The sequence below is a fragment of the Gracilinanus agilis genome, chromosome 2 (assembly GCF_016433145.1).
Source record: "Gracilinanus agilis isolate LMUSP501 chromosome 2, AgileGrace, whole genome shotgun sequence".
Lineage (NCBI taxonomy): Eukaryota > Metazoa > Chordata > Mammalia > Didelphimorphia > Didelphidae > Gracilinanus > Gracilinanus agilis.
The window spans coordinates 106,827,705-106,840,360 of record NC_058131.1 but is presented as its reverse complement, the minus strand read 5'-3'; the positions used below and the strand labels follow the sequence as shown (position 1 = coordinate 106,840,360).

Genomic DNA, 12,656 nt, shown 5'->3' with positions numbered 1-12,656 from the left:
GCCTCACTCATTAAGGAAAGGAGGAGAGTAACTTGGAAATCAATGGATAACAGAAACTAAAAAGTGCTGTAATCAAATGGTTTAAACTTTTAAGGAGTAGGTTTTGGAGTAATGATTTTAAAAAAGATTCTGAAAGTTGCATAAAGTATACAGATTTCTGGATCTGTGGGCATTGAGAAAGAGTTGCCAGCATTGGAGAATATATATATATATATATATATACACACACATATATATATATTTTCACCCCTCTAGGGGCTAGAGTTATTCAGTAGCATCCAATTCTTTGTGACCCCATTTGGAGTTTTCTTGGCAAAGATGCTAGAGTGGTTTGCCATTTCTTTCTCTAGATCATTTTACAGAAGAAACTGGGGGAAACAGGGTAAGGTGACTTGCCCTGCATCACACATCTAGTAAGTGTCTTGAGATCAGATTTGAACTCAGGTCTTTCTGACTCCAGGCCTGGTGCTCTATCCACCTAGGTGCCCTGGAGAGTGTTGTGTTCTCAAGAGAAAGCCAGGTATCAGTTATTTCTAGGAGTCAAAAAGAGTGAGAAAAATGAAAAAATTGATAACAGTAGAGGGAACAAAGATAAGGGCTAGTGGAGAAAGACAAGAGTGGATCAGTGATAAAACTGAATTAAATGGGGATGAGAAAGCAGGGAGAGAAGACAAGTGTCTCCTCTGAATTGAAGGGATTAAAGGAGCAAGAAGCAGAAATTTTTTAACCAAAGTTCAGAAGAACGTCCTACAAAGAGAAGCTTATAGACAGACGAAGTCTCAAAGTTGATGTTAGAATGTTGGTGTGAAGTTGACCTCTGTTGATGGTATCTCTTATGTGGAACTGTTTTAATCAATTCAGATATTGTCACTTTCAAGCTTGTTAGAATCAAGTTTTGATTCTAATAAAATCATACTAGTATTAAGGGGTCTCCCCCCCCCAAGTACAATTACTTTGTGTCCATTTTCATAAGAGAACTTATTTTGAGAATTGGGCATAGAGATCAGAATAACACAATGCATATGGAGGGTTTTGTTATGACAGTATTTATAAGAAAAATTTCCGGTTGTTGAAAGTATTGATAGTTGTTAGTTATGTTGCTATCAGAGGCAGATAGATGGCTTGGTGGATTGTCACAAATAAAATTAATATAGAAGGATATATTTTAAAATATTAAAGGTTTATTATAATCCATATTGATAATTAAGAAAACCATGTGCCTGCTAAGATCTAATTCAAATGGCCTGCCATACCTTCCCCTTGGCTGCTACCTAGGAAAGAGAGTCCCAATCAAGTTCTGAGACTTTATACCTCTGTCTACGGAATCACACTTCCTGCCCACCTGTATTGCACAAGAGGAATCATGGGAAATGTAGTTTTCAAGTCCCCTAAATGTCCACAGGAAGTTTATTCCAGAAACCTCGATATTAAGACTCCCAAATTTCCAATATCACATCCCCCCCGAAGAGCGGCAAGAGACTGGTCTCCTTGAATGCTCTTGTAAACATAACTAACTTTTAAATTACAGAAATTTGGGGATAAAAAGAAAAGAGGACAAAAACAATGATCCAATGATTGCTAGTCTCATTGACAAAGCGCCAATTGGAGCAGTCCCGTTTTGGTATAAAAGTGTACATTCAAAACAAATGCATTCAATTCCCCATAGTTCAATTAACTGCACCCCATAGTTCATTTTGGATCTTCATGATCCAGAGAAGGCTCTTCAGGCATCTTCATGGTGCCTTCTCCTAACAGGTTCATTGTCTAGATTCTGGGGAAATGGCAAATTTCTTATCCTAAAATTACTCTCGAAGAATTTAAACTTTACATTATAGATTATAAAACATGCATTCCCTTCTGAAAAGAATTATACATTCCCCCCTGAATGAGCCAACCTAGAGACAGCAGGTCCTAGGGTCAAACCTGGCCTCAGATACTTCCTAGCTGTGTGACCCTGGGCAAGTCACTTAACCCCTATTGCCTACCCCTTACCATTCTTCTGCCTTGGAACAGATTCACAGTATTGATTCTAAAAGGGAAGGGAAAGGAAAAAAATTTTTTTAATGTTGATATTGTTGTGAGGGTTTATTTAGCAATTAATTTAGTTGGACCTAGCAGGAAGGGCTGGAGGATTCCAAGATGGAATGAAGGAGCAGGAAGTGGGGCTTGTGACTATGAGAGAGACTCCATTAGGGGTTGGACACAACTGTTGCTAACCCTGGGAGATCTCAGAGTTAGGGAAAAACTGCATCCAGATTCCCTGGGATCCTGAGAGGTGGAGGCTTTCAGCAAGTGGACAACAGACCTACAGAGCTGCACCAAGTGGGGAAGTGGTTTGGGATCTGGTGGACGGCATTTCAAACTCACTCTCCCTACCTGGGTACTTTGGATCACCTGGTGGAGTTGGCTCTTGGCATCCTGTGACCATCCTTGGATTACCGTCAGACCCCAAAGCCACCCTCAGGCCCTTTTAGCTGAGCTGACCAAACCTGGCTGGAACCAGGTTTGAAGAAGCTTTCCCTGTGACTCCAGTACTGCTCCTTTGGGCCCTGCCTGGCTTAGGTCAATAGGATAGTGTAGCTAAGTCCTTCCCTGCCCCTGCGGTTTGCCCTTAGGTTTTAAGTATAGAATCCCTTATTCCCATCCTTCATTATTATTTCCCCGATTAAACTGTATAAACTTTTACCTTTGCCTGCTGGTTCCATAGACCCTGGCCTAGGGTGAGCTGGGTGACTGTTGGGCCAACTGCCATTCCTGTGTCAGTTAAAAGCTAGGCAGTGAGCCCTGGTCTCCCTATCCTGGTTGGTCCTGTCTCTCCTTTAACCCAGTGTGAACCCACAAAATATTTAGGGTACATTTTAATAATAATAACAACATCCCTGGTGCCCCACCATTACAATATCAGTGATTTTAAGTTTTAAAATATCATTAATAATTGAAGTTCTTTTTAGGTGCAGTACGAATAGGAATAATTGATGGAGAATATATTGTTAACCCTACTCGAAAAGAAATGTCCTATAGTACTTTAAATTTAGTGGTCACTGGAGCACCTAGCAGTCAGATTGGTAAGTAGTTTGTAATCAAATATTTTCTTATAAATTCATAGTTTTACATCTAAATACCTGTATATTTTGTATTTAATTATTTAAAAACTTGCTAGTAACTTTTTAAATTTATTTTTTTATTTAGCCCTTCCCTTCCCTCCCCTCCCCATTACTTTAGAGGGCATTATCCAGCAAAATATATAGTTAATATCTTTCATGTTTCTATTTTTCATTTCATTCTCTGGAGGTGAACATTCACAAGTCATCTTTCAAATATTAAATCTGTAGCTGCATATAATACTCACCTGACTTTACTCATTTCACTTCTCATTATCTCATATAGTTTTTTCCAAACATTTAAAAAATTAATCTGCTCATCTTTCTTATAGCACAGTAGAATTCTTTCACAGTTTGCTTAGCCATTCCCCAATTGATGGACATCCCCTCATTTTCCAGTTCTTTGCCACCAGAAAGAGAGCTGCTGCAAAATAAATATTTTGGAACATAAAGGTTCTTTTCCTTTTTCCCTGGTCTCCTTGGGAAATAATTCCAGCAGTGGTATTAGTGGGCCTAAGGTTATATATAGCTTTATAACTCTCTGGGCATAATTCCAAATTGCTCACCAAAATAGTTAAATCAGCTCACAATTTCCCAGTGTATTAGAGTCCCCACTTTTCTACATCCCTTCCAACATTTGTAATTTTACCCTTTTATCATTTTAGCCAATCCAGTGAGGGTGAGATGATACCTCAGAATTGTTTTGGTTTGCATTTCCCTAATCAGCAGTGATTTTTCATGTACCTATATGTAACTTTCTTTTTCTTCGTCAGAAAGCTCTGTTCATATCTTTTGCCCATTTGTTAATTGGGGGATGGTTCTTATTCCCATAAATTTGACAAAGTTCTCTCTCTGTTTTTGATGAGTCCTCTATGCAAGAAGCTGGAATTTTTTCCCAATTTTCTGCTTTTCTTCAAATGTCGGCAACATTTTTTTTATATGTACAAAAAGTTTTCAATTTAATGTACTCAAAATTATCCACTTTACATCTCACAGTTCTTGTTTACCCTTAAATTTCTCTCCTATCTATAAATCTGATGAGTAATATGTTCCCGGTTCTTCTAATTTCCTTAGGATATCTCCTTTATATCTGTCATGTATCCATTTTGATCTTTATTTTAGTAAACAATATAAGATATTGGTCTATACCTAATTTCTGCCTAATTACTTTCCAGTTGTCTGAGAAATTTTTACCAAATAGTGATTTCTTATCCCAATAGCCTGGATCTATATTTTTGTCAAATACAAAAGGCTACTGTAATCTTTTACTATTATTTGTCATATTTGTTCTTTTCCACTGATTTCCTAGTTTTGATAATTACTGCTTTATAATATAATTTAGAATCTGGTACTGCTAGACTTTCCTTTCCATTTTATTAATTCTTTTGCTCTTTTTGATCTTTTTTCTTCCAAAATGATTTTGTTAGATTTTCTAGCTCAATAAGATAATTTTTTCCTTATAACTATTTTAAAATTTATTTTAGAGCCTAGAAAGCAATAGTTTAATACCAAATTCTTTTTAAAATGCAGTAGTATTAATTTGTCCATTTCATCCTCTCCAGCTCTTTATGATTAGATTTGACAAAAAGTGAGGTCTAGTGAAAATAAACTTAATTAGAAAGATGAGAAGTAATTAACCTTGAGCCACCTAGGTGCCACATATAGGAAGGACATTGGTAAGCCAGAGGAGGGTTAGGATGATAATGGACCACAAAATTTCTGCCACATGAATACTGTTTGAAGGTACTTCAATTCAGTCAACATTTCTTTGGTGCCTACAATGTACCTAGGCACTTTGCAAATCACTAGGGACACAAATAAGAAAGTCAGTCCTTGTCCTCAAATATAATAAGGAAAGATAACAGACAAAGGAAGCTGGAAAGAGGAGAGAGGAAGGACATCAAGGAGTACTTTAGAATCAGTGGGAATTAAAGACTAAGGAATTTTGGAAGGTGCTGAATATCCAGGGTTGAGTTAAATAGCACAATGGAATTTCTGATAGTTTATCCTGAGGGGTCATGTTTAGCCTGGATTATGTGGTGATTTGAATGAAATATAATTGCTATATTCCAGTATTTGAAGGGGTATTACATGGTAGGAGAATTAAACCAGAAAGCAAAATTACAAACAATGATCTGGGGAGATCACTTTCATTTAAAATCAGTCTATATATTATGATTTGCTACATAATCTCCCTTTTCCTACATATAATGTTTTTATTTTGAAGAATTTTTTTTATTAGGAGCTTTGTTTAAAAGAGAAAATAAACCTATAAACAAAAAAATTTGATAGTAAAGAAAATATATTACAAAAGGCTACCCTATTTGAATTAAGATTAGGCTTCTCTATCCCTATGCAATAGATATACAAAGATGTGAAACCAAATGAGTTGGCGGTTGCAATTAAATACCTCTTAAGATATACTAAACTTTATCTTATACTTATCTTCTTTAATTTCCTATCTGGTTTCATTTTCTAGGAAATTTCCAGTTGGAATTTAATTCAAATGTGAGGACCCTGTGGTTTATCTACACTTTGCTAATCGTGTAAAATTTGAAACTATTGACTTTGCTTAAGGAAAAGAATCAGAAATGAAGATTTAGTATTCTGAACTAATGGCAATTTTTATATATTAAATTTGTGTTAGGTTATGGTTCAAGAAGTTTATACTAATATTTATTACACTCATTTTAAAACTAAATAACAAAATAGTAATGAATTTAATAGAAATTGGCTCCTTGTTTGTTTCTTTTTAAATAGTGATGTTGGAAGCTGCTGCAGAAAATGTATTACAGCAGGACTTTTGTCATGCCATCAAAGTTGGCATGAAGCACACCCAACAGATAATCCAGGGAATACAGAAGTTGATGAGAGAGTCTGGCAGAGTTAAGAGGACCCCTCAAAAGCTATTTTCTGCACCTCCAGAGATGGTGAAATTTGTCAATAAGTAAGTACATCTATTTATACCTTACAAATTGTGAAATTAGTGCCAAATTTATCATCTTCTTGGAAAAAAACTTTCTATAGAAACTGTGGTTATATTTGTACAATCTTACTCTTTAACCAATATTATTCTGTTCCCAGCAGTCATTGTCATAAATTGTTCAGTTATGTCTGGCTCTTCATGACCCTATTTGAGGTTTTCTTAACAAAAATAATGGCAAGTTTTGCCATTTCCTTCTCTGGCTCATTTTACAGATGAGGAAACTAAAGCAAATAGGGTTAAGTGACTTGCCCAAGGTGGCACAGCTATTAATTGTCTGAAACCCAATTTAAATTAGATCATCTTTACTCTAGGCCCAGTGCTCTATCCACTTTACCACCCAGCTTCCCTTTGTCCTAATGTCATAAATATCTGCTTTGAATCATAACAACAAAAACATTTTTAAAAGACAGTCTCACAGTCTGCACTCTGCCTTCCACTGCTCTTTTTCTTCCACATACCAGAACACATGAAGTTCCTTCAGAGGAGTGAAAGTGTGTAAAACTCAATAGAGCCCTGATTTCTTTGTTTGCCTGGCTCAATGAAAAGAGAATAACTTTCCCCAAATGCATTTCAGCTTTCAAATAGAATAAGAAGAGGATAGTATACAGCTGCCTATTTGTTCAGAGATTTACAAGTTGGATACTTATGACTTATGCATTTCTTTTAATTAGTATGGGAGTGCAGATCTGTTGTGCCTCAAACAGTAGGTGCTTAATAAATGTAAATTGAATTTAACTGAATGAAAGTATAAATTTTTATGTTGGTGATGCTTTTTTTTTTTTTTAAACCCTTGTACTTCGGTGTATTGTCTCATAGGTGGAAGATTGGTAAGGGTGGGCAATGGGGGTCAAGTGACTTGCCCAGGGTCACACAGCTGGGAAGTGGCTGAGGCCGGGTTTGAACCTAGGACCTCCTGTCTCTAGGCCTGATTCTCACTCCACTTAGCTACCCAGCTGCCCCTTTGGTAATGCTTTTTAATGTATCTAAGGAAAGAAAATTATCAAAGAGGTTGATTTTACCCACTTAATAAAAAGATACATTATTATTCAGTCATTTACAGCCAAATGCAAAGTATAACTATAAACAAATGCTCCACTAAGAAATAGACTGGAACAACTCACTAGATTTGTTTGCATTATTTTATATATGATCAATCACTTAGGAATAGCCCAAAATGACCACTCAGCTAAGACAATTGGATTAAAACACTTTACAGAACTTAAAAGTGCTAAATAAGTGGCAGCTGTTATAATCCAGAGTCTTCATATCAGTTTAAATGTCATGGTCCCTTTGAGTGGGTAGAGGGGTATATAAATAAAAGTATATCTTTCATTTTTCTATTTATCAGTTCTTTATCTGGAGGTAGACATTCACAAGTTATTCTTCAAATATTAATACTTTAACTGTGTAATGTTCCCTTGGTTCTACTAATTTCACTCTATTAATTAATGTAGACCTTTCCAAGTGTTTTTTTTTTTAAATTAACCTCGTTGTTGCTGCAGTGCAGTAGTATTCCATCCCATTCATATACGATGATTTGTCCAACCATTCCCAACTAATGGAATTCCCCTCAGTTTTCAGTTCTTGGCCACCACAAAGAGAGCTGTTTAAATTATATTAGAATATATAGGCTCTTTTCCTTCTTCCCTAATCTCCTTGCTAATCAGACCCAGCAAGAGTATTGCTGAATCTAGAGGTATACACAGTTTTACAACTCTGGGCATAATTCCAAGTTCTTCTTAAAAAATGGCTGCACCAATTTGCAGTTCCACCAGCAATATTATTAATGTCCCCATTTTTCCGCATCCACTCCAACATTTGTCATTTAGTCCTTTTATCATGTTAGCCAATGTGATAGGTATTAGATAATATCTCAGAATTGTTTTAATTTGCCTTCCTGTAATCAGTAGTAATTTAGAACATTTTTTCATATATCTGTATATAGTTTGTTTTCCTTTTTAAAGACATTTATTTTTTCATATTCATCAGTTTTATATTTATTTCTTCTCTCTTTGCATTACAAGTACAATGTCAATTGATTTTCCTTTAAGGAACCAAAATCTGGCCTTGGAAGTTTTAAGGCTGATTCAGTATTTTCTTTAAGACTAAATCAGTATTTGAAAAGTGGCTGTTAAATTAGAATATATATATGGAATAAAATATCAGGTAATGTTTATAAATGCTATAACTTATATATGGTTCCAATCCTTAAACTAGGCATGCCATGGAAAGGATCTATGCTGTTTTTACTGATTTTAATCATGACAAAGTAAGTATACTTGAAATATTTCTTAATATTGTATATAAGAATTTTGAGGATGCCTACATCATAGATTATTTAATAGAATTTGAGAATTTTGCTGGAATTTTTCTAAACCCATACCTTCTGTCTTAGTATCAGTTCTAGGACAAGAGCAGCAAGGCCTAGGCAATTCAGGTTAAGTGACTTGCCCATGATCACACAACTAGGAAGTATCTGAGGCCAAATTTGAAACCCAGTCCTCTTGATTCTAGGCCTGGCTCTCTATCCCCAGTGCTACCTAGCTTGCTCCTTGCTTCTGTTTTCATGAAATATATATATACATATATATATTTATTATATATTATATTTAATGCTCTGGGCATCTGGCTATCCTCTATGCCCTGACCTCCCTGGTTTCCTTTAAGTTAGTCAGTCAGCAGTCATCAAGAAAGTTCCACTATATGCCAGGTAGTCTGCTAAGTCCCAACCTTTCCTGGAAGCCTTCTCCAGCCTCTTTTAATTACGATAATGTCTCTTATTTATCACACACTCACACACACACTATATATATATATATATATATATATATCTTCCTTTATTTATATTTGTTTGCATGTTGTCTCCCTCACTAGTTTGTTATTTCCTTGAGGGCAGGGACTATCTTTTGCCTCCTTTTGTACCCATACTGCTTAGGACAGTGCTTGAGACCTAGTAGCCACTTAATAAATGTTTCTTGATCAATTGATTGAAATATCTTGAAACTTTCTTTTCTCTTGATGTTCTTTTATCCCATTTCTGCATTTGTTAATATCTGGATATGTATAAATGCATCTGAGTATTTTGGTTTTCTTCATCAGCCACTATAGTGTCTTTGATATAAGATTCCCGTTATTGAATCCCAGAATTCTGTACACACTTAAGAATTTGGTCATAGTTGTATAGCAACATAAAAGTATTTGTTATATTACTAGTAATTATAGTTCATATTTACAACTGTAACTTCTTTTAGGTTTCCAGAGATGATGCTATAAACAAGATAAGATTAGATATTGAGGAACTCATAAAAGGTACTCTGCTATTTTTATTAATAGTTTTGATTTATTTTGGTAACAGTGAAATTTTATATTATTTCACCATTGTTAACCTTTATTCGCACAAAGTAGATAATTCTATGTTTTATAATTTGGAAATTCTAGGTACATTATTTAGTATTATTTTCTTAGGCACTTTCCCTTGTCCCACATATCCAGTCAATCATGTTTTCTTTATGATAGCTTCATAATAATGCTTATGTCTTCTCCCTCTGTCACCACTATAATTCAGGCCCTCTCATAGCAGTAGCCTTCTGACTATTCTTCCTTTATATTTTGCTTCCCATTGTGAATCCCAAGTGAATCTTCCCAAGGCTTATCTTTATTAATGTTACTCCATTTTTTAAAAAAATCATCAGTGACTCCCCCGTCATCTGTCAGGCAAAGACTAAACTCCAGGCCTGGCCTTCAAGGCCAACAAGACTCCAATCTATCTTGTCACCCCCTACTAATTGCAAATACATTGAGAGCAGGAATTGTGTCTCATTTGCCTTTGTATCTCTCACCTATTCCTATTTATAGTAGTTACTTAACAGATGTGGAATGAAGTACAAATTTGAGTTATACACACCATTTGCTCCCTGTGTATATTTGTTCATGAGAAGGATCTAAATTGTGCATTTTAATGTAAAATCTGTTGTGCTATTTGAGCATAAACCAAACATAAAATATTAAATTTCTTCCAAATTGACAAGTATCCTATAGTTCAGTTTATTTGTTCTTTTAAAAAGCTGCATAGTTGTTAGAATAATTTTTTCCATGTCTCTGTCTATTAGAATCAAGGCTATCAACTATAATTGCTATTGAAAAATTCTTAGAATCCTTTTATATAATTTAAAAATTAATAAGATTAAATTGATTTTGAATAAAGTTACCATATGTGTTATCTGTTATTCATAACATCTCAGGTCTTTATCCAAATTAAACACAAAAGGTGACTATGCCAAAACATTACATTGGGAAAAAACTTCTTACAGCATTATTAATAAATAATTAATATTTGAAGTTTTTATAAGATGACTATTTGTGATTTATATTTGAACAAACAAGTATTTCTGGGATATTATATCATGCTCTGCATTCAGTTTTATGTTATTTTCAGTTGATGAGGACTTAGGTATATTAGCATAAAAGGAATTCATTGATTTCCAAATTTACAGGTTAAGATAAAGTTATCAAGGCAAAGAAGTAAGGATGATTACTTTTGATGTGATCAGTAGTACTTTTTCATAATGTGACTAAGTGAAATTTATTGGTGAGTAGCACAGCATAGGCAACCCTAAAACATCATTTTTCAGCTTTAAAGTGCCCAGAACTGCACATAGTACAGACAGAAACTAAGGCATTTAGCAGTTTGTAATTCACCTATATTCCAAGTATGGGTAGAGTTATGAGCAAAGGTATGGAGAGAGGGCAGTATAGACATGACAGAGGGTGAACAATCTGGTCTCATGGACAGTACAATAGAGGGGAAGTACAAAAGAGATTGGCTTGGGAATTTCTCGTTAAAGGATACTCTTATAAGTTGGGAAAATGAAATCCAATTTTTATAGATTGTCTACCTATAGAAACCCAACCTTATAAAAAGATCTTTTCTTCTGATTTATCTTTCAAATGTAGAAAAATTTCCAGAAGCTGATCCATATGAAATAATAGAATCCTTCAATGTAGTTTCAAAGGATGTTTTTAGAACTATTGTCTTAAATGAATATAGAAGGTAAGTCTGATCTTTTCCTGAAAAATAAAGTAAGTTATACTTTTTAATGCTTATATTTATTTTGCACTTGAAAAGTAGGAAAGTCATTAGAGCACTGAACCTGTTGTCAGGAACACCAGTTTAAATCTAACCTCAGATATTTAGCAACTGTGTAACCTTAGCCCAATTACTTAACCTCTATCTTAGTTTTCTCATCTGTAAAATGTAGGTGATAATAGTACATACCTCCCAGGGTTGTTATAAGGATACAATGAGATAATATTTGTAAAACCTCTGTAAAAGGGGAAAGGGGGGTTTTTTGGTTGGGTATTAATATTTAAATGTATGCTTGCCAAGGGACTGAATAAATACCAATTCCTAAAATAATTTTAGTAATTTATTTACAAAATATAGGAGAGAGTGGAAGTAGAAAAATGAGAAGAGAGTAGAGAAAAAGATCTAACTTAATAAACTTTTGTATTTGTATTCAAGTCTGGGTTTTACTCCAGCAGGGCTCCAGAGGCCCAGCTAGAGAGACTAAAAGTCAATTAACAAGGGGTTTAGCCACAAGGCCTTCTCCCAATCAAGGGAGCCTCCGGGAGGCTAAAGTAGTCAGCCTTCTTCTCACCACGTGTAGTTCTAAGGAAGATATTTAAAAACAGTCTTACCAAGGTCTCAGGGCAAGGTCTCAGGTCCAGCAAGCAGCATCTCCAACTCGTCCTCCAACTCCAGGAAACAAACAAGAATTCTCTGACAGGAAGTTGTCACTCCCTCTTAAAAGGTGCTTCTTTTACTTCACTTCCTGTGCCTTCCTCTTAGTTTACATGTCCAATCACAACAGATGTTTTGTTTAGGAATGCTCTGGAGGTACTCAGTAGATTTTGATTTGTCACTCACTCTAGCACATGTGGGTCACAGACCTCCCAACTTGTGAATTAAATGGGAATGTTCTCACCTTTGGTTATTAGATTAAGGACCAGCAGGGCAGATTTAATTTCATTATCACTCCTTTTTGTGAACATTAAACTTCTACATAAATGATAGGTGTTATTATTTTATTATTATAAACTTGAAGGAGAGCATGGACAAAGGGAAAGGGAGAATGACATCTTATATGAGTGTGACTTTTTCCTACTTTGACATACTTTATATTTAATTTTGTTTATTATAGATGTGATGGAAGAGATTTGACATCACTTAGGGATATTAGTTGTGAAGTGGACATGTTCAGAACCCTTCATGGATCAGCACTATTTCAGAGGGGCCAAACACAGGTAATATTTGCAAATCATTATATACATCATAGCAGTTACCTCTCTATTCTCCTATTTTTCCATTGGTATTTATTCCATAGACAATATGAGCCTAGTGTAAGGAGCCCTGTGCTAAAAGTCAAAAAATTATATCTCTTCTATTTAATAGCCATGTGATTTCAGAAAGTCACTGTGCCTTCTCTTGGTCAGCTATAAAACAAGGGGGTTAAACTAGATGGTCTCTAAGAAGCCCAATTCCATGTTTAATATTCTATGGTGGTGGTGAT

General features: G+C 35.0%; 1 protein-coding gene across 1 annotated transcript in view; it reads left to right on the top strand.

The window, feature by feature from the left end:
- Positions 1-12,656, top strand: part of PNPT1 (polyribonucleotide nucleotidyltransferase 1) — a 59,062-nt gene that overhangs the window by 13,401 nt on the left and 33,005 nt on the right. Inside the window, exons 8-13 of the mRNA XM_044663352.1 lie at positions 2,952-3,065; positions 5,862-6,048; positions 8,305-8,356; positions 9,339-9,396; positions 11,041-11,137; positions 12,288-12,390. Of these exons, the coding sequence (XP_044519287.1) occupies positions 2,952-3,065; positions 5,862-6,048; positions 8,305-8,356; positions 9,339-9,396; positions 11,041-11,137; positions 12,288-12,390 (611 nt within the window). The remainder of the gene's footprint in view (positions 1-2,951; positions 3,066-5,861; positions 6,049-8,304; positions 8,357-9,338; positions 9,397-11,040; positions 11,138-12,287; positions 12,391-12,656) is intronic.